At 36.0% G+C, this 24,042-nt stretch overlaps 1 protein-coding gene across 1 annotated transcript; it reads left to right on the top strand.

Annotated features, from left to right (window-relative positions):
• The first annotated feature begins 7,695 nt into the window (after window positions 1-7,695).
• Window positions 7,696-8,616, top strand: LOC135155969 (uncharacterized). Its single transcript, XM_064106611.1, has one exon. It carries the CDS (start codon window positions 7,696-7,698, stop codon window positions 8,614-8,616), a length of 921 nt encoding a protein of 306 aa, XP_063962681.1.
• The last annotated feature ends 15,426 nt before the right edge of the window (window positions 8,617-24,042 follow it).

Raw genomic sequence — 24,042 nt, 5'->3', positions numbered from 1 at the left:
TTAATAATGGTTTAAAAGTACTAGTTTGAGGAAAAACAAATTCCCTGCCCCCCCCCAAAAAAAACACATGAATAGACACCAAAACCAGATAAAAAGACTGCCATATTGAAGAAGTTGTACAAAATGTGATGGGGGGGGGGGGGGGGGTGGCGGCCATTTTGAATTTGGCCCGGCACACTTTTTTTCTCTGACCCGAGACAAAAATATTATTGTCTCATGTTGAGATGAGGTTCAAAAAAACTTTTGTGCAGTAAAACAAAAAAACACCCATATAGCCCACTCCAAAAAATGTTGATGAAATTTTCAGCTGCATTATTATGCTTACTGCTTATGTTTGAATTTTTTTCTCTTGATTCAAATCAGCATTTTTATGGGGGTGGAATTGACTTTTATTTTTTGTTGTGATGAAAAAAACTTCCTGATGAAATTAATTGGTATTCAGATTTAACTGTAATTAACACTCCTGGGAGGGGGGGGGGGCATAATGCCCCCTCCCCTCAATATTTATTGCAATAAATCTGATGTGTGTGGAATTATTTGACTGTTCCACTCAATGACATTTTACTTTCATGTGTTTTGAGACCAAATTTGCAATACCCGGGTATGCGGTTACAAATCACTGCCCACAGTCATTTAATTTCATGACTTCTGGCCAAAATTATTTTGCATATGAGTGAACCCCCCGAGTCATAATACATTGATTTGGTACTACAGTAGATATTTTCTTAAATACAAGTTGTAGGAATGCTAGAATATTTACACCAAAAATTTGCATTCTAGTAGGATTGGGCTATAAATGGGTGATTTTTGGTTTTACTGTGGCAACAGGGTTTTTGTATTCCTTTTACCTTATCTCAACATGAAATGACAATATTTTTTGTCTCGGTCCGAGAAATGTGTGCCATCCTGGGAAAATGGGTATTATAGGTGAAATTTTGGATTTTGGTTTTTTAATGTTTTCTGGTACATGGACACATGTACAATGTGTATACGAAATATTAGAGTCTAATTCATATTTAAATTAGAGATATGGCCAATTGAATCAGGGGTACCCCCCCCCCTGCCTGGCTGTATGGGTCGTCATGGTAGTCGGGCTTATTATTCATCTTTTCATGATAGGGAAATGTTGGTTCTTTTGTAACGCCCAACATACCTGGCATAGGCGAGGTGATCTTTTGTAGTGCAGACATAATTTTTATATATACACAGCTAGGCGAATACAATAAAACAAATTATTCTACATATTCAACCACACCCACACTAGAACCCACACCCACACACTCACATTACATGCAAAAAAACCCTTATGGAGACTTTTTGTCATACTATATATAGTTCGTCATAGCGCGTAGTTTTAACATGAGAGGAGGTTCCCAGATCCAATGACCAGGGGAAGATGGGGTTGGGTAATTCATCTGATTTTTTTGTTGTTGGGGGGGGGGAGGGGCAGCTTATCATATTTTTGGGGGGTGCCCACCCCCACAGGCGCCGCAGAACATTTTTTGAAAACGGGAGGGGCTGTCCATGCAAAAAAAAATCACAATCAAATGGTTATATTTTTACATGTTTATACATGCGTTCTGGGGAAAAAAAAGTGGGGCCAAAGCCCCTGCCCACCTCCATCCTAGATTTGTCCCTGCCCTTAACCCCCCCCCCCAAAAAAAAAAAAAGACACCACCATGCTGTTTCTCCATACTTCACTTTCTCGCAAAGTGAAATCTAAAAAAAATCATGCTTAAGCTTTGGAAAATAACCACAAACAAAATTCAATTTTGCAAAACCAAGTTTTTTCGGTGGCAATACACAATAGTGAAAAGCTGATGCGAGCTACATTTTATAAAGATTTAATATGACAGCAACTCTTGATGAAATATCAACTTTCATTGAACTAGCGAATCAGGAAGCAGAAGGTTCACTGTTTTCATGGTAGTTTTCATTCGAGCAAGGGATCATATCCATATTTAATGAAATGGGCCACATTTGGTTTCTTTTTAGGGATGGGGTAGTCATGAAAATATATTTCACAAATTGCTGCCAAATTATCTGGATCACTGAAGGATTTTTTTTAGGTCACTTCGTTTGAAAAGAAGAATAAAACTGTGCGTAAAAACTTGGCTCCACATATTAATACGACAGGTATTATAACTAACAAATACTCACAAATACATAGTCATCTTTTCTCTGCTACACTCTGTACACGTGTGTAATGATATGCGTTGTAAACATCTTGTGCTTGAATAAAAAAATAATATCAGAGTTTAATTCTTGATATGGAAGAGACTACATACATTTACTCTCTTCTATGCAGCAGTATTAGCAAAACTCAGGAATGTGCATCGCTCTCCACTGTCCAAATTTGCACTAAAAATTATATAAAACACGATAATCTCTCCCTAGTGTGTGTGTTTAACATTATCACAAACTTCTTAATACAGCAGCAAACTTACCACATTTCAATTTTCTACAATGACATCCTTCTAATTGGTTAGCAAACGTTACAAATTAAGTTTAATTTTTTTATCGAAAAACTTCAGAGTTTGTTCATTCAAAGTAAAACATGTATTCATTGTTCAATTTCCTCTCCTACCGGGGAGGCCGCGAGGTGCCTTGTCCTCATCTAAGATCTTTCCATACATGTATATCAGGGAGTATCTGAGAGACTATGTCAGCAGGGTTCACCAAAGGGGATAATTTTCTTCCTCTGCATTGTTTGCTTTCTTCATGTTCCAGTCTTAAAAATGCCACGTTCCGATGACTCAAATCTACATGTTTGATGAATGCAATTGAAAAGTTCACCGATATTAATGTGTTATAAAAACAGTCACATTACACTCTCATTTCTTCATGATTCATGGACATTTATCAACAACATGATATTTAAAATACATTAACTTTTCACTCTTTGGCTTTGTGTAAATGTTACTTGTATTTCTAATAAAGGTGGAAGTACTCCCTGATGTCATATTTTTCTACCAAAAATAATAAGATTTAACTATTGTTGGGTTAAAAAATCCCTCCAAAATTCATGAGATGTTCATATTTAAATGTTTAATTTGATATATCACTTGCAAAAAGCTTTCAAAATTTTATATTTTTTTTTCATTTTTTATTGTTTTTATCATTTTATATTTTTTTATATTTTCCATAATTCTAGATTTCATGTACTAATAGTGGTAAAATAAATTTTAAAACAATATCTTATAAAACGGCAATTAATTCGTGGAAAAATCGGTTACAACTGACATGATAAAGTAACAACTGGCACACTATTTCCATATAGAATATGGATAAAGCATGGAAAGCTACCTGAAGCTGTGGTAATGGTGAATCCCATATCAGAGTCTTAAAGTACTTCTTGAAGGGCTGCTGTCAGCTGTATGTTGGTTCTGAGATGTCTCGTTCTCACTGCACTAATACAGTTGCTCTGTAGATCCCGTGCCTTTAACATGTTTAACACAACGAAAGAAAACAAGGCCAATTAGTTTTAAAAAATTCAGAGTTAAAGTTTATTTAAAAAAAAAACACTACTTAAGAAAAAAAAACTTAACAAAAAAACAATTAAAACTATAATTTTTTTTTCAAAAATATGTCTTTTCATTTTTCTTTATAATATTGAATGATTTTGTGTAGAAAGTTGGCGAACCTCATGTAATGTAGCTCGACCAGATTGTAGAAAAAATAAGAAATACCCCCCACACCCGCCCCCAAAATACATTGTTATTTTTTAATAAATTTCTTATAAATTGTGACAATCTGTTTTCTAGTTATAATTTCGATATCATTTGCACAGCTTTGGTGAAGCTCATACCAAATAGACCCCACCCCCTCCGAAAAAAAAAATATTTGAAATCAGAAGTCCGACAAATAAGAATTTGTTAGAAGAGGGGATTTGAAAAATGTCCATAATTAACCGATTTAAAAGGGTACTCCGAGCTGAAAATAATTTCATCAAATGTAAGCAAATGCTGCAAATTTCATCAAAATCTGATAACAACTAGATCTAAAAGGGTTTTTCATGCATTATAAAAACAGTTATATGCACGTCTTAATAAATATTCGTTAGATGGGCTGATGATGACACCCCACTTTAACTTTTCTTATAACAAAACATGAAATCATACTTATTTTATTTGGTCATACGTGTGTGAATGATATGTCACCTTTTTGCATGAATTAATATCTAGTCTTGGAGGGGGGGGGGGATAGAACAAACATAATTTCATGTAACAAGGTGAGACATCTTTGCATCAGTTTGTCAAGTAAATTCATAAAAACATGCATAGAACTGTTTCACCGAAATCCATATCTTTAAATTATCATAGCTCTTTTACTCCTTGTCCAATTTTGATTTTTTTTTATACATTTTTTACAAACTTGTTGCATGTGATAGATTTAACTTAAATGGTTACAAGTATGTAACGAAGGCCTATCTAAGTACGTGCAGATCTAGATCTAGTTGATAGCCTAGGCATACATAAGTTAGATCTTAAAAAGGCCGTCAAAGTCCCGGACAAATACCACGAATCGCTGCAGCAGTCGCATGTAATTTGACGTTTAAAGTCGTTCCTAAAAAAGCTCTCTCTCGATCGATCCACATAAACACGCAACACAAAATTCACATTCACGTGTTTAGTTGCCATGTTCCTCGCATCGCAATTATCAATGAATTTAACAAAACAACTCAATCTGCAACATAATTTAACTTACCTTCATGGATTTCAGCCAAGGGAATTAAATTCAATCAACATGTATCCGAACCCGCCACCAAATATATCGAGCCGATATCCACAGTTCTGAAAAATAAAAATGCGCCTGACATTTTTTTTCCCCCGCGGGTTGTTTGTTTTGTTTTTCCTCGCGACGCGCGCCAGACAAAAGTTTGATGACACGCGTATTTAGATGACGTCCTAGCGCATTTATTGTCTCTCACCAATAGTCTGGTTTTTGCGCGACGCCACACAAATAAGTGTGCGAGGCCAAATCCAAAATGGCCGCCAAAACCCCCCAAAATCACACTTTTTCCACAACTTTTATTTAGTGGTCTTTTTCTCTGGTTTTGGTGTCTATTCATATGTGTTTTGGGGCATTCAATTTGTTTTTCCTAAAATTACTACTTTTAAACCATTATTTGTAGAGTGAAAAGGTGATTACTTAAAGGAGAATGAAACTCTTGGAGCAAGTTAGCTTTTGTGAAAGCAGAAAAATCAAAGAATAAGATCAACAAAACTTTGAGTAAAATAGGACTAGCAATAAAAGAGTTATGAGCATTTGAATGTCGAGATCACTAATACTATGGAGATCCTCCCATTGGCAATGCGACCAAGATCTGTGATGTCACACACGTACAACTCTCCCATTCGGACACTGAAAATATACCCCAAAACATCTCTTTTTGCTCATTCTAATCATATGACAAACGATTCATCAATGATATAATGTTGTGAAACCTCTGTACTTGTCATCTCATAAAGAAAACACCTAACCTTGTGATAGACTCTATAAAAGTGAGAATATAAGTGAAATAAGTACTAAAGTAATGAGGGAGTTGTACGTGTGTGATATCACAGATCTTGGTCGCATTGCCGATGGGAGGATCTACATGGCACTAGTGATCTCAATATTCAAATGCTCATAACTTTCTTATTATTCATTCAATCTTCCTCAAACTTTCAACAATATGTTTCTTTGATTTTTCTCTTTGATATGGATTCAGCTAGTTTCAAGGGTTTCATTCTCCTTTAAATTTACCAATTTTTAGACCCTTTTTTCAGCCAAAAATTAGGTTTCATCGTCTCGTGGTTCTTTTTATTTTAGACGATACTAGTTGAGATGTAGTAAGCAGCTTCATAGAGCTATATTGCTTTTATTCCTCTAAATTGTGTTTTACGGATATTTGCAAAATATATCAAATAAAATAAGGTCATTTATCCATATCAGTCCAGGATAGAAGAGGCAACCTTGTTTTTTATATATATTTATACAATATTTTTTTTATGGTTTCTTGTCAATTCGAGGGTGCTGATTACGAATCTGAATGATGCCACTCGTGTAACCTTGAGCATTTTCCGCAAATTGGCAAAATCCAATATGGCCGCCAAAATATGCAAATTACCCATGAAAATCCTAAAATTGTCCACACATTGGCTATGAAATGCATGAAATCGTGTGGCAGGAGTGAAATACTCTCTGAAAAAATAATTTTTGACAAAATATTCATTTTCATGATATTAAAAATGGCCGCCATAGGCCCTTGTATACTCTATTATGTACAATATGAATAGGGAAAACTAATTTTCACAAAAATGAGCACTAAACTGCAAAAAAACGCAATGTATGAACGAAGTAATATATGAAAATCATCATTACTAACGAGATATATCATTTATTATGTCATATATGGGAACATTTCTGTATTTTGATATCTACATTAAAATAGCCACCCAAACAGTATTGCGTACAATGGGAATGGGGGCCAAAAAATTCACAAAAATGATCACTAAAATGCATATTATTGAGAACAAACGAGTGGAATACTGGCTAAAAACAATCGTTAACGAAATATATTATTAATATGCCATGTATGTGATGAATGTTGTATTTTGATATTCAAAATGGCTGCCAAAGGCCCTAAAGTATTACGCACAATGAGAAAGAGGAGCAAAAAAATCACAAGAGTGAGCACTAAAATGCATATATATGTGATAAATTAATGGGATACTGTCTAAAAGCACATTTTCTAACGAAATATATGATTTAGGTTTCAAGTTTGTGTTAAATACTGTATTTTTACTTTCAAAATGGCCGCCATAGACATTAACAGTATTATGGACAATGCAGGAGTAAGCACCATAAATGCACACAATAGTGATCTATGAGTAAAATATTGTCTGAAAGCATAATTTCTATTAAGATATATCATTTATTCTGCCAGTTAGGTGATAAATACTGTCTTTGGAAAGTCAAAATGGCCGCTACAGGCCCTTACGGTATTATGCACAATGTGAATGGGAACAAATTATTTCAACAGAATTTGGCTTTGCTTGGCCAAATGGTGATGTATGAGTGAAATATTGTCTGAAAACATGATTTATAACAAAATATATCATATCTTATGTAATTAAGGTGATAAATACTATATTTCAACATTCAAAATGGCTGCCATATGCCCTTGTTGTGAACATTATTTGTTTCCACTCAAATTGTATATTATACGATAAGGGCCTTGGTGGCCATTTTCAATTTAAAAATGCAGCATTTATCACCTTAATTACACAATATTATGATATATCTCATTAGAAACCATGGTTTTAGACAATATTTCACCCTTACACCACAGTTCACAATTATATGCAATTATATCTAGAGTCAAGCAAAGCCAAATTCTGTCATAAATAAAATGTCCCATGTTACAATGTACACAATACTTTTAGGACCTACATGTATGGCAGCCATTTTGGATTTCAAAGTACAGCATTTATTTCTACGACAACCAATATGTGATGTAATTAGTTAGAAATCATGTTTAAGACAATATTTTTACTTGTACATCACAGTTATGCATTTTATGATTCTCACTCTTGTGAAAATTAGTTTCTCCATTCGCATTGTACATGATAAATATAGGGCCTATGGCGGCCATTTTGAATGTCAAAATACAGCATTTACAGCATTTATTACATAAATGGCATATTAACAATGATAGCCGAACTCCTGGAGTTCGTCCTCAGATCCACATATTTTCTGTACAGAGGCTCTTTCTATGAGCAAACAGAAGGAGCAGCAATGGGTAGCCCAGTCTCAGCGGTTGTGGCTAACCTATATATGGAAGGTTTTGAACAGAACGCTTTGCCCAAGTGTCCTTCCACATGCCACCCTCGGGTGTGGAAGAGATACGTCGATGACACTTTCATAATCGTAAACAGATCCGAAACAGACAGCCTACTCTCATACATGAATAGCCAGCAACCGTCCATCCAGTTCACTCTGGAGACTGAGCAAGGAGGGAAATTAGCATTCCTTGACACGCTAGTCCAAAGACACGAGGGCGGGAAACTCTCCACCTCTGTCTACCGCAAGCCCACTCATACAGACCAATACATACCATATGATTCTCATCACGACAAATCGGTCAAGAAGGGTCTTGTTAAATGCCTGTTCGACAGAGCAGCACGTATCATAACTCACCCACCTGAACTCCCGAAAGAAAGAGCACACATACGTGGCGCCTTGTACAGCAACGGCTACCCACGCCGTTTTATCAAGAACACTTTCAAGAAAAAACAACCACCAAGGGATCAGAAGGTTTTCAAGACTTGCACAGTCTTGCCATACATAGATGGCCTCTCACAACAACTTAAACGCCGATTAGAAGGTCACGGTATCCGAACGGTTTTCCGCTCGGACACCACCTTACACAAACAGCTTGTACACCCCAAAGACCCTATCCCTGATCACAGACGTGATGGCGTAGTATACAACATTCCTTGCCAGGGATGTGACGGGTCTTACATCGGAGAAACAGCCCGACCGATAGTTGAACGCATTTCTGAACACAAGCACGATGTTCGGTTACAGCGAACCGACACATCCGCGGTGGCAAAACATGCTTGGGAGTAGTCTAGTTCTAGACGATTTTAAACGAATCTATTTGCACCGCGATATATACGTTCTATTCCGTGCGTACGCCCAGCCGAGTGTGCGCGCAAAACCGAGAACCTGTACTCCGAGGAAAAATCGTCTAGACCAGTTGCTCAGCGGTGACGTCACTCCCTCAGATTTTTGAGGGAAAGTCGTTAAAAGTGGACATGCCTCCCGTTCAGCTGCTAGTCTTTGTTAACAGCAGTGAAGATTTCTCGGTTGAGAAATATGGTGTGATCTACCGATAAAATGAATATCAATTACCTAATAAAGGACTTTTTGTTATAAATAATTGATAAAAGAAATCAAATTAAACACACAAAAACATCAGAAATGAATCGTATCGTGTATGTTTCCCCTGATACCTACAATAGGGTTTATAAGCGTAGACTATCGTATATGGATTACAGAATCAATCGGATCGCACAAAGCAGCACAACATAAGCCATAGATTTGTGTACTGTATCGTGCTGTTGTATCAGGGAGACTCCCAACTCCCTGGTTGTATTGTGTATTGTATACTGCGCGCGGTTTCCAAATTCAGTTTCTTGCTTGTTTACCAAATCAGGTCTTGATCACTTATCTTCGTTTTTTTTTATATGGTGTGATGGCGACGGGAAACGAATGTCATTCTATCAGAGATTCCATCCTGCATAGGCCCATGTCCAAACTGTTGGGAACAACGACTTTGAAGATCCAACAGAACAAAGTTCTCGAATTAAAAAGTTTCCTCCGAGGCCACGATGTCTTCTTGAGTGTTCCTACTGGGAGGGTAGCAACTTTTTATCCTTCAAAATTGACCATCCCCCTTGATTTGGGTTAATTATGTAAGCTCTTCATGATGCCAGTTTAATTATCAAGTCACATGGCCCCAAGTTTCTTAAATGGAGTCACTTAAAAAGCAAGAAATTCTATATTTCCACATGTAAAATGACAATGACAATTTTACTCATTTCCTCATAAACTTGTTCCACAGAGTTGCTTCCTTTGTTCACATGACAGTAATATGGCAAAGAAAAAATTGATTTTAATAAATAGAGAAAATTCAAACATCAAAGGTCAACGGACGAGTGCTTCATAAATATGCATGAGTTACTTGTCAATCTCGCCGCGCCGAACAACAGTGCAACGTTGTTTACGTTGTGCACGTGTTATCAGCTGTGTGCATGCATTGTACACGTGGGATTGATGTAATACTCAGTAGATCTATGTGATATGAATACATGTACACGTATCATACGAAAGTTTGAGATAGTTCATTATTTTTAAGGCTACAAATAGACATTTCATTGTTGGGAAATTACTGTAACATGCATAGGCCTATAGTTATTTCACTCAATGTGCATATCTTGGTTAAATCTGTGGGTATGATATTACCATCATGATATATGAAAGAAGGTGCTAATGTACCAAATTTCAAACTTCAAAACAATACAGACTAGTTTTTCCACTTTATTCAGATGGAATAATTAATATACATGTTTGAATGATATATTTTATATTCTTCTTCATCTACACATGTAATTACATAGAGGTATTTTGTCTTAGTATGGGTACTGAAAATTCGGACCCGGGATTCAGACTCATAAATGTAAACTCTCATTCTTGTGAATGGATCACATCACGGTACATTTTACTGTGGGCACTTGTAAATATATCATTTTCAATGTCTTCTTCACATATTTCACTGTCAGAGAGTATGACAAAAAGGGTTCAGAAGTACATGTACTTTGTACAGACTTACAGAGCTGTGAAAGGGATAAGGAAAACAGAATAAAAATCATTAATGATTTTTAAAAGTAGATTAATCTCATGCAGGCTCACAAAAATTTTGTATGCGGATTTTGATGCGTGCATCAGATTTTGGAAGAAAATCTTTGCAGTTGTCCTTGGAACTTTTAGTTTATTTATTTACTTTACATGAACATGTAGATAATGCGTACAATTATTTTTGTTGTTCAGCTACATTATAATCTAGCTACATGTAGCCAGGAAATGATATTGCCAATGATGTACATGAAGCCTCTTCGATAAATAAAGGCACCTTTTCTCATTACATTTGAAGTACAGTATTTATGAAATATATTTTTGCAGCCATTGTGAAAGAGCATTATGTTCAGATCTACATGTAACTTGCCAGTTAATTAAATTGCTAGTAACTATTCCATCGCAGTGTAAGTTTTACATGTAGTTTGCATAGGCGGATCCAGCTTTTGGCGAAGGGGGGGGGGGCACACTGCCGAGCGGCGCACATATTTTTGCACTTCACCGGCGCCATAAAAGAAAATGTTGAAAAAGGGGTAAAGTCTGACCCTGTCAAATGCTCTTTTCAAAATGTAGGATTTCCAGTCATGCCATTTTGCATGACCACACGCAGATAATATTTCCGGGGGGGGGGGGGGGGGGGGCAAAACTCGAACATATTTTTGAAAAAATAAAAAATAAACACGATAGAGTAAACGGACCGAGCTGCTCAATGGGGCGATTATTTTTTTTACAAGTGTAATAAAAGTATTTGGTGCACATCTCACATTTGCACATTTTTCATAGTTTTCATGAAATGTTAAGGGAAAAAATGTGTTTTCACAACAACTGATCGGGAATTTGCCCCCCTTCCCCCTTACTGCGTACGAACATTCCCTGAAGTCCACTTAAACATATATCATTATAACAGAAAATATACATGAATTTAAACATATAATCTTTCTAAGACATATATAGAGAGAGATTGAAAAACTTATTAAAGAAAGAAACAAACAAAAAGTAAAACAAAATAATTATGCATGTTATGTGCGATTTCAAAATCTCGTGTACTAACCCTTTTATTGCGATGAGGCAAATACTTGTGTATATTAATTGAGATACAAGGTTTTTTTTATTATATATACACAGGGGCGTCGATCCTTTTTTCAGATTGGGGGGGGGGGGCAAAATCATGAATCAACTTTCCAAAGGCGCTCGATCACACAAAACAAACAAACTCACACACACTCATTATGTATATATATATATATATATTTCAGCGCGAGCTGAAATTTTTTAGTATACTGACCTGAAAACAGGAAAAAGGTGCCTTTTAAAGACTGTTTGTAGTAACTCATGAGGAGAATACATATCTCACTACACAGATAATGCGAGTGCCGAGGGCGAGCTGAAATTTCTTTATATTCTGACCAGAAAGCTTGATATCCTATATGCATTTTGGTACCAATGATTAAGATGGGTATCTAAAAAAGACAATAGATGCGAGCGCGAAGCGCTAGCTTAAAATTTTAATATTTCGATCTGAAAAAAAATGAGTTTAATGGACGTTTTTAAAAAAGAACAAGATTATATCCAACAAAAGATTATTGCAAATCGAAGCGGGACTTCTTTTGAGGTTTAGAACTGAGAACGGGACATTCTATTCACCTATGTAATCGTGAAAAGTATGGGGTTTTGCTACAGAAATGGTGCGAGCGCGAAGCGCGAGCTGAAATTTTTTATATTGCAATCTGAAAAGCGGACAATTTGAGCACGATTTTAAACAAAGAACGAGTTGTGTAGCTCAATCTTGCTTGCTGATTTCTGTGTAACATTACCATCTTATTTTATTTTTGTACATGCGGAATTATTGGGGGAGGAGGGGGTGGGCAAAACGATATATGATCGACGCCTCTGTATATACAATGATACTACATCATGAATCATTCGGAATACATCACCAATCCAGGTTTATATATTATCATTCAATTTTCATGTACATGATGTATAGGCCTAAATACAGAATTTAGTTTATATTGTGATGCTTTTCACTAAATCTAATGCAATTTGTAATGATGAGTAATTTTATCTAATTAATTTGATGAAACTGGATATGATGGTTATGACCTGAATTCAGAAAGAGATCCTTCAAGACAGAGCTTTGGAAATAGTTCTCCTGTTTTACAGGTATCGTTATCTTTGTTTTTAACTTCTTCCTGAGTGATCAGATGAATAATATTTAACTTAATTGAAGATGAAAATAAATCAAATTTTGTGGCGTAAACATTTAAACGTTAAAACAAAGATATTGACAAACTGTATTAATACATTGAAAATGATATTTAGTGGTTTAAGGTCTAACGAATATACGTCTGGTTGCGTAATTATACACTCCCTGTAATAGCAACGGGTTTTAGCAAAGTTTTGGACTAAAATATTGAATCATCTTCATAAAACACTTTAGTAGCTGTCTTACACTAAAGGCCATACAGGTGGCACATCGTGGAATGTGTAAAGAAGAAAAGTGACTGACCTTTTTTATTAAAGCATTTGAAAATAAGATCAAAATTAAAGGATTTGCTCTACGCTTTTGTATGATTCTGGGATATTTTTCAATAAAAAAATTTAAGATTTTATGACACCTGTGTGAAACTCCCCCGCCCCAGTCCACTCTGTAAGGGCATGTGATAAGCTTTGTTATGACCATTCAACAATAAAATGTATAACCAGGTGCCGCTGATCATTCTTGACCGGCGCCAATCTAGATTCGGTTGGCAATAGGCCCTTCTTCATTATTCTACCGGCGCCTAATTATTGGAACCAGGGGACGCTGAATATTCTTGACCGGCGCCGATTTAAATTTAGGTGGCGCCGGTTAAGACAAAGGCAGCGCCGATTTGTCTTGACCGGCGCTGATTTAGAACAAGTAGTGCTGATTATTTTTACCGACGTCCAGACGTCACGTAAGATTCAGGCAGCGGCAAATGATCGACTGGCGCCGATTATTCTTGTCCGGCGCCGATTTAGATTTAGGTGGAGCTGATTATTCTTGATCGGCGCCGGTTAAGACTCAGGCAGCGCCGATTTATAATCAGATGGCGCTGATTATTCTTGACCAGCCCCGATTTAGAATGGCGCTGATTATCCTTGATCGGCGCCGGTTAAGAACTCAGGCAGCGCCGAATTTCCTTTACCAGCGCCGATTTATAACCAGATGGCGCTGATTATTCTTGCCCGGCACCGATTTAGATTTAGGTGGAGCTGATTATTCTTGATCGGCGCCGGTTAAGACTCTGGCAGCGCCGATTGCAGATGGCGCTGATTATTCTTGTCCGGCCCTGATTTAGATTTAGGTGGCGCTGATTATCATTGATTGGCGCCAGTTAAGAACACAGGTAGCGTCGATTTTTCTTGGCGCCGATTTATAACCAAATGGCGGTGATTATTCTTGTCCGGCGCCGATTTAGATTTAGGTAGCACTGATTATTCTTGATTGGCGCCAGTTATATGCTGGCAGCGCACAGCTGATTATTTTTTACCGGCGAAGTTGTTGGGAAAAGGGTAGTTAAAAGAAAAGATAAGGAAGATGATATGACGTTATTGTGCTTTGCTGGGGGATAGTATTTCCTTTACTGTTGCTAATATTATATCAGTGTATAATTTTTTTAAGCGGCGCCTTTTCTTTTCTTTCCTTTATTTTTATTTTTTCAAGCAGCGCCTTTTCTTTCTTTTACTTTTCTTTTATTTTTTTTGAGCGCCGCTCAAATATTAGGGGGGGGAGCGCGCCCCCTGCACCATCCCCCTGGATCCGCCACTGGTTTGTGATTTTTTTTTATTTAGAAGCTGTAGTATTAAGAAGTAGATATTTTAAAGTCACTAGCGTATCTACGGGGGGCAGTCTGCCCCCCTGACGAGCCACAACCCATGCAAAGGACGTATCCTGGCCCCCTGACGAGCTTGAAGACCTTTATTGCCCCCCCCCCCCTGACGAGCTTGAGCTTGAAGACCCTTTTTTTTTGCTTGTCAATTTTTTTTTCAGGTACGAAGTCCTTTATTTCACGGTGATTGAAGATTTTTTTTTTGCCCCCCCCCCTGTGGAAAATTCTAGGTACGCCACTGTTTCAATTCAATTCAATTCAATTCAAATTTATTTATTTCACTTCCATCAAACAAAAACAAATTGTGTACCATATATAAACATAAATATTTGTATCCGTTGCAAACAAAATTAATGATAAATCTGTTGTGAAAAAAACACTTAGACAATTTGGGCAACACATTGTAGGTTTTAAATATGTATACTATTTTTCAATAGAAATTAAATTAAGATGGAAATGGAGGGACCCACTAAAAAGCAATGCTTGTACAATGTGGGCCCCTCAAGAAATAGATAACACAACAAATAACAAAATAACAAACTATAAATACAGATAATCAAATGAGAAAAAAATGAATAAATGAGAGGGAAACACTCACAAAATAAATACAAAGTTATCAAAAATATATAGTTTGATAAAGGACAAAACAACCCGTCCTCAATATCTACCCTTCCCCACCCCCCCCCCAGAAAAAGAGAAGTAAAAAGGGGAGAATGCCCTGAGAAGATGGATGGGTGCTGCTGTACGTAGATAGAACACATGCCGTCGTGGACTCAAGCAAACTGGATTCAATGATGTGTATAAAAGGAGAAAAAATATATAAAATAACCTGGAAAGAATATAATGCACAAAAAATGTGATTGATGCCGTAAACAAATAACCGGTAGGAAGGCGGATAAGCGGACAGGAGAGGAGAAAATAGAGGAGAGGATAGACACAATAATGAGCACATCTGAGAAGGACTTGTGTCAGATTTTTTTTTTTAAAATAAAAAAAGGATAATAATTATTTTATGTTTTAATTGTAGTTTAAAGTAATAATGATGACTTGACAGAGATGATGAATTAAACTTAATTTGGGAGTATATTATAAGGTTTTAATAGAGATAATTTGAATTTAGTCTTAAAATCCGATCAAAATCGGATGTAAAATAAGAAAGTTATAACATTTTTAAGTTTCGCTTCATTTTTCAAAACAGTTATATGCACATCTTAGTCAGTATGCAAATGAGGGGACCGATGACATCATTCACTCACTATTTCTTTTGTATTTTATTTTATGAAATATGAAATATTTTGATTTTCTCGTCATTGTCTGTGAAACAAAGTTTCATTCCTCCCTGAACACATGTAATTCCATTATTCTCACATTTTGTGGTTCGAGCAAAGGGGTACTAATTGTCGAATTCGTAAAAATTGAAATAAAAAACACAAGAAATAGTGAGTGAGTGACATCATCGACTCTCTCATTTGCAAATCACTGAGTTGAGTATAGAACTGTTTTGTGAAAAATAAGCAAAACTTTCAAATGTCATAACTTTCCTATTTTACGTCCGATTTTGATGAAATTTTCAGCATTATTCATGTTTGAATTTTCTCTATTTATTAAAATCAATTTTTTCTTTGCCATATTACTGTCATGTGAACAAAGGAAGCAACTCTGTGGAACAAGTTTATGAGGAAATGAGTAAAATTGTCATTGTCATTTTACATGTGGAAATATAGAATTTCTTGCTTTTTAAGTGACTCCATTTAAGAAACTTGGGGCCATGTGACTTGATAATTAAACTGGCATCATGAAGAGCTTACATAATTAACCCAAATCAAGGGGGATGGTCAATTTTGAAGGATAAAAAGTTGCTACCCTCCCAGTAGGAACACTCAAGAAGACATCGTGGCCTCGGAGGAAACTTTTTAATTCGAGAACTTTGTTCTGTTGGATCTTCAAAGTCGTTGTTCCCAACAGTTTGGACATGGGCCTATGCAGGATGGAATCTCTGATAGAATGACATTCGTTTCCCGTCGCCATCACACCATATAAAAAAAAACGAAGATAAGTGATCAAGACCTGATTTGGTAAACAAGCAAGAAACTGAATTTGGAAACCGCGCGCAGTATACAATACACAATACAACCAGGGAGTTGGGAGTCTCCCTGATACAACAGCACGATACAGTACACAAATCTATGGCTTATGTTGTGCTGCTTTGTGCGATCCGATTGATTCTGTAATCCATATACGATAGTCTACGCTTATAAACCCTATTGTAGGTATCAGGGGAAACATACACGATACGATTCATTTCTGATGTTTTTGTGTGTTTAATTTGATTTCTTTTATCAATTATTTATAACAAAAAGTCCTTTATTAGGTAATTGATATTCATTTTATCGGTAGATCACACCATATTTCTCAACCGAGAAATCTTCACTGCTGTTAACAAAGACTAGCAGCTGAACGGGAGGCGTGTCCACTTTTAACGACTTTCCCTCAAAAATCTGAGGGAGTGACGTCACCGCTGAGCAACTGGTCTAGACGATTTTTCCTCGGAGTACAGGTTCTCGGTTTTGCGCGCACACTCGGCTGGGCGTACGCACGGAATAGAACGTATATATCGCGGTGCAAATAGATTCGTTTAAAATCGTCTAGAACTAGACTAGCTTTGGAGAAGCAACACCACCCAGATTGGGAGGGTGTACATTGCATTGCCAAAGAGAGACATTGGTATACACGCAGGATTAAGGAGGCTATTAGTATACGTCTTTGTCCTAACAACTTCAACAGAGACAGCGGGATCGACATCCCCGACTTCTGGATGCGAACCATCCGACAGCACAATACCCCCTTACCTGGCAGTGCACGCCGACCCGATCGTTCCCGGCCCCGAACGAGGGACCGCTCAGCTAGTCAGCCCCCGCCCACGGGAAACTAGCGATCCCGCCAATTTTGTCTAATTTGCATATTGCCGACCCACGGCGTATTTGCATATACCCCCGGCTTATTTGCATATACGGATTACCGGCCGCACCGCATACCGACGCAACGGATCAATGCCCACCTATTGTTCTCGCGTTCGTGCGTACGGTCCTGGAGATTAGTATAAATAGTGTACGTTTTCAGATAATTTTCGTCACTTGATAAAGAGTTGCAGCGGCACTCGAAAGCTCGTGAACTTGTAAGCTAGTGAACACTTTTTGCGAGAGTGATCATGAATTTCCTAGAAAGCCAGTGAACACTTTTTGCGAGAGTGATCACGAATTTCCTTGTTGACCATAGTAGATTGCGAGACAAATGAATACCCTCTAGCGATTATTTCAATCCGCAATAATGAACCTATTTAGTATTAATGATCTTTTTAGTCAGTATTCCAATTGTTTATCTTAATAATAGGCCCCTATGCATTTTAGTGCTCACTCTTGTCATTTTTTTTGGCCCCGGCCATTGCCATTGTACATAATACTCTTTGGGCCAGTGGCGGCTATTTTAGATATCAAAATACAGCAATGTCCCCATATATGACATCATAAATGATATATCTCGTTAGTAATGATGATTTGCATATATATTACTTTGTTCATACATCGCAATTTTTTGCGGTTTAGTGCTCTTTTTTTTTTAATTAGTTTTCCCTATTCATATTGTACATAATAGAGTATACAAGGGCCTATGGCGGCCATTTTGAATATCAGGAAAATAAATATTTAGTCAAAAATTATTTTTTCAGAGAGTATTTCACTCCTGCCACACGATTTAATGCATTTCATAGCCAATGTGCGGACAATTTTAGGATTTTCATGGGTAATTTGCATATTTTGGCGGCCATATTGGATTTTGCCAATTTGCGGAAAATGCTCAAGGTTACACGAGTGGCATCATCCAGATTCGTAATCAGCACCCTCGAATTGACAAGAAACCATCAAAAAGTATTATATATATTAATAAACAAGGTTTGGTCAAGTTTCTATGGGGCCTATCCTGGACTATATGGGCTACTGTATTTTTATATACATGTACAATGTACATGTACAGTATAGTAAACAAATATATCAGGCTTTGAGAAAGTATAGTGGAATTATTTATCCGAGGTTGGTCTGGCAATTACTATTTTTCCCGAGGGGCGAAGCCCCGAGGAAAATAGTAGTTTTGCCAGTCCAACCGAGGATTAATAATTCCCACTATGCTTTCGAATGCAACGCCTGATATATTTGTTTTATATCCTACTTTTAATAATTTATAACCAAAATATATGTGCTGAGCTTGCAAAGTCCGGTTACTTGAGTTGAATTACCTACTTTTCTCCGAGCCACCGTGCTCAGCGGAATGCAGATTAGTGCCTGCGCCGACGCATCGCTGGACTTGGCCGGGAGAGAGAGCGCACTGGCCGGTGTGCCCGAGAGTTTAGCTAAATATCCAGTTTTCTGAAATAATGACGTCAGACCTCGATATATCAAAAAATATATCGAGGTTTGACGTCGCGCAACATCATAGTTGAAATATATTCGGTCACATGATGCTACTTGAACCAATCACTATACAGGATTTACTCTATGTTGGATATAATACAATATATTGCGCATACTACAATCCATGCATATTGACCACCATGACAAATAACAAGTCTTGTACATGTATATAAACTATAGTGTCATAGAAGTGAGCTCCTGAGGTTTAGAATTAGATTGTCACTTGTGAATTTGATTGCTTGTTTTTTTTTTAATTTATGTTTTTATTGATAAATCTTCAACATACAAATCATTTACATCAAATTCCACTATAAAATTTACAAAAAAAAAAAAATCAAAATTCAATCAAAATATATACAAGGGATTGGAGTGATCGGAAAAGAAAAGAAAAAAAAATCAACAAGGAGAAAGCGGAGTACATGTATATCATTTCATTAAAACAATATCATATTTTTACATGAGCAAGAACCCCTAGAATGAAAACCAATCAGCAACAAACTTTGGCAAAGTTATTAAAAAATAATTTAGAAAGACCATGATGCAAAGCATTAAAACAAAAACCTACTCAGGCTGGAAAGGGCAGAAGTGAGGGAGGAGACGACCAGCCGCCCTCTAACTCTCTCACACGTTCCCCCTCGCCTCGAATCATAGACGTACCCTTTATAAAGTTTATATCCTCACACTGACACTCGCACCCCCCCCCCTTCCATCACACACTGTAAGAAACTCCACACTCAAAGATCATTCCCTCCCCCCCAATCCCGCCCATTCCAGCCGGAGAATTGCACGTGGTCAAAATAAAAGCTGAGCGTGAGAAAAGCCAAGAAAAATTTGACCTATTTTCATTCCGGGGTCATCGCACATGTTAACAGTGGCGGTAGAATAGTAAACAAAGTGTCGAGTTAAAATGGTTGTATTAGGTTACAGAGGTCAGCCATAACAGCACAAGTATCAAGAGGACAGAAATTAACAAAAAAATTGGCAAGAAAAGTGCAAACATGGAGTGCAAATTACATGTATACATAAAATAAAATAAAGGGAAAGGAAGAGTTTCAGAGTTACACATAAAATGGCACTAAATGCTCAGAATTATAAAACACCTAGATATCGAAACGCCATTTCTTAAAATGACTAGGTAACTTATTGCTTTTTTTTGCTGCCAAATATTCTAACTCTTTTTGTTTCTTAACATAAGATTTATACATGACAAAGTTTGGGAGCTCGTTTCTAAATTTGCAAGAATAAATATGATACTTCAATAGTAAAAACAAATATGAAACAAATTTATCACTACATATACCAAACATTTTTTCATAATTAGTTATAGAAATGCGAGAACCTGTTTTCTGTGTGATTACAATCTCAAGAGCGTGCCAAAGAGATGTGACTTTTTCACATTCGCAGAACAAATGTATTAGTGTTTCCTCTTCTTTTCCACACATGGAGCAATTAGGAGAGTCTTTTCGTTTGATCTGGAAAAGAAATTTATTTAAAGCAATGGCTTTGTGAAAAATTTTAAAGTAAAAGGATCTTAATTTAGTATCAAGAGAACAAAAGAAATTATTCAAATGAACCTGTTGCCAGTTGATGTTAACAGGGAGCAATAAATTGTTGCTCCAAAAAGCATATCTCTTGGCTGGAGTATAAGAGCCAAGAAGTACATTGTACACATTCTTAGGAATTTTTTTGTAATTTAATAGGTTTACAACAATGGTGTCGTAAACGCCAACAATATCAACATCGAAATTCTCCATCCATTCTTCTGGAATATTTTTCATTAAAAAATTAAATTTCCTTCTATCTAAAGAGGGGATGTCAAAATCTAATACCAATTCTTCAAAAAGTTTGTGACCAGGGAGGGGTGGATTAAACAAATCGGCAATGGTACAAATACCTTTATCATACCATACATCATAAAAGAAAAAAGGTTTGGATTTAGATCGAATTGATTTATTAAACCACAGAGATTGACATGCGCTCAATTCTGAGAAATTGAAGCCGTAAAATTCTTTAGCAGCTTCCTCTCGATATAAATACCATGAACGCAAAGAATCAGCTAACTGTGCATTGCCCAAGGCGTTCAATACACATTCTGGGGCATAACATTTCCACAAAAATGAGGTATCTTGATTTAAATCTTTCAAAAACGATAGTTCAATATATTTCCAAGAAGCATCAAAAGTATCATCAAGAAGATATTTGACCCATGTCATCTTCTGGGCAATGGCAAATTTTAAGGGGTCAATCATTTTTAGACCAGCATTTTTATAATCATTACAAACATTAATTCTTTGGACCCTATCTTTACCCCCACTCCAGATAAACTTGTAAAACGTGCTATTCAACTGGTTAAAAAAGGAGCGAGGTATTTTAATACAAAGGACTGAAAATAAATAGATCAACTGTGGAAGCACAAGAGCTTTAATTACACAAATCCTTCCTATTAAAGAAAGATTTCTCATTTTCCAGCATGATATTGTAAGTTCCATTTTTTTCAACCTTTCTTTGTAATTTAAACAATAAAGTAGGCTCAAATTCAAAGAAAAATTTACTCCAAGACATTTAAATTGAGATGTTTTCCAAGATATGCCCTGGTTGGTGTAAGGGAAAACTTTGCTTCCTTTTTTTTAACCAATCCAAATTGCTTCAGTTTTGCATAAATTTATTTTACATCCAGAATGCTTCCCAAAATTGTATAACAACTTAAAAAGTTGAGAAAACGAGTTACTAGATCCATTTAAAAAGCAAACTGAATCATCTGCAAACATAGAAATCTTAGCTTCAATGTTATTGTCTAATGGAATCCCTTTGATTTGTTCATTTTGACGTATGGAAATGGCCAATATTTCAATAACTAATAAGAACAGGTATGGAGAAATCGGGCAACCTTGAAAAATACCTCTCTTCATAGATATACGTTCCGTTAAATATCCATTATTCAAAACATAACTTAAACGGGAGGAGTACAAGGTCTTAACAATGTTAATAAAATTTTCACCGAAATTAAATTTTTTCAAAGTTTGAAATAGAAAGCTATGAGAAACGCTGTCAAAGGCCTTCTCAATATCGAGTAACAAAATTGCACCTGGAATATTTTTAAAGTCAGTATATTCAATAATATCTAAAATTAAACGAATATTATGGCCGATATTTCGACCTTTCATAAAACCAGACTGGTCAGGATGAATAAGGGTATGCAAACAACGCTTTACTCGGGTAGCTAGACACTTGGCAAATATTTTGTAATCTGTGGTCAGAAGAGTAATAGGTCGATAATTTTTTATTAACAAAGGATCTCTATCTTTTTTAGGCAGAAGAGTAATAATACCATTTCTCTGAGATAAGGACATAAAACCGTTTTGCAAGGAATAATTAAAAGATTTTATTAACATATCACAAATATCATTCCAAAAAACTAAGTAAAACTCAGCAGGGAGCCCATCTAAACCTGGGGCTTTATTTATTTTCATTGATTTGACAGCTTCATATATTTCATTCCTGGAGAAAGGAGTCTCAAAAAATTGTTTATCATCTTCAGATAATTGCGGAATAGTGATGTTGTCAAAAACTGCATTATTACGACCACTATCATCAACAGGAATTGAATTAACATCTGGTGTTGAATATAAATGGGCATAAAAATCATGGATATTTTTCAAGATGATATTGGAATTTGTTATCAAAGTGCCTTGGTTATCTTTAAGTTTAGTAATATTCTTCCTCTGCCAAGCTCTATTTTCCAAATTACAAAAATATTTACTGCTCCTCTCACCTTCCTCTAACCACCTAATTCTAGACCTAGTTATCAAACCTTTAGTTTCAAATTCATAAATTTTGTCTAGTTTTGCTTCAAGTTCCTCTAACTGTAAAAATAGGGGGTCATCAGGTGAAGGGGTGTTGCTCGAAGGTAACAACATTTTTATTCTATTGATTTCTGTTAATAACTGACTTTTCTCTAGATTTCTTTGTTTTTTCTTCCGGGCTGAATACTCAATACAAATACCTGTAATGAAGCATTTAAAGGAGTCCCAAAGTATATTGTCATTGCACTCAGAATTCAGATGGATGATTTTAAATTCCTTGATTTTGTCTTTTATGAGATCAATAAAATCATTATCATGATATAAATAATGAGTATTAAGTTTCCAATAACCCTTACCTTTTAGTGGTTGGTTATCAATAAATTCAACTAAAACGACAGAATGGTCTGATTGGATTCCAGGCAAAATTTTTGATTTTTTACAATTTTCCAAAAAGTTATTTGAAACCAAAATAAAATCTAACCTAGATAGCACCCGAGGAAATTTCTGATGTCTGGTATACTTTTTCAATTCAGGGTGGAAGGATCTCCACACATCACAGAGACCATATTCCTCAATCAATACTTTCAAAATCTCACTGGTTTTAATATTGGAGTGGTGTTCTCTAGAACCCTGATAATCAAGATCACTGATTACTGCATTGAAATCTCCTCCAACTATAGTAAATTCATTGTCAAACTTGTCAATTTCTGCAAAAACTTTAAGTAAAAAATCAGGGTCATCGTTGTTGGGACCATATAAATTTGCAAGAGTAACCGGGAGACCATTTAATGTTGCACTTACTATCAAAAATCTTCCCCCTGGATCTTTAGTAATGGATTTTACTTTGATGTTCAAGGACTTTCTAAAAAGAATTGCAACACCCCTACTGTTTGACGTAAAACTGGCGAAAAAGGCAAATTCACCCCATTGGGTTTTCCATACTTTTTCATCATTTAATTCCGAGTGGGTTTCTTGTAAAAATAAAATATCTGTTTTAAGGGATCGCATATAGTGAAATATTTTTTTCCTCTTGAAATAATCTTGCAACCCTCTGCAATTAAATGAATGAAGCTTTATGTGCATGGAACTTCTAAAATACATCTGCACCCCAAAACCAGAATTAAAAAGGAAGACCGCCACCATACAATACATACATTTACACAAAGAAAAAATTGTCTTTCAAGATACTGATATGAATATACATGTACAAGCAATCTACAATGCATAAAAAAGCATGAAAAAATAAAAATAAGCAAAAAAAGCCCCCCAAAAATCAAAATGTTTGTTGCTAAAAGTAAAAGTGGGATCACAAAAGCAAAAGTTGGAGAGTAGAGCTTCAAATCATCCCCAGCTCTACTCAGAATTGCAGACCTCGACATATACATGTACATATAACCAATAGAATTTGGATCCAAACTCAACAAAGTGTGTATTTCAAATACCTGATCAACAGCCAACAAATTAAAGGCACTTCAGTATATGTAAGTTGTAAAAAGAAAAGACACAACACTTTCAACA

Source organism: Lytechinus pictus, chromosome 11, assembly GCF_037042905.1.
Source record: "Lytechinus pictus isolate F3 Inbred chromosome 11, Lp3.0, whole genome shotgun sequence".
NCBI lineage: Eukaryota > Metazoa > Echinodermata > Echinoidea > Temnopleuroida > Toxopneustidae > Lytechinus > Lytechinus pictus.
The sequence above is the reverse complement of the archived record's forward strand: the minus strand, read 5'-3'. Positions and strand labels throughout refer to the sequence as shown.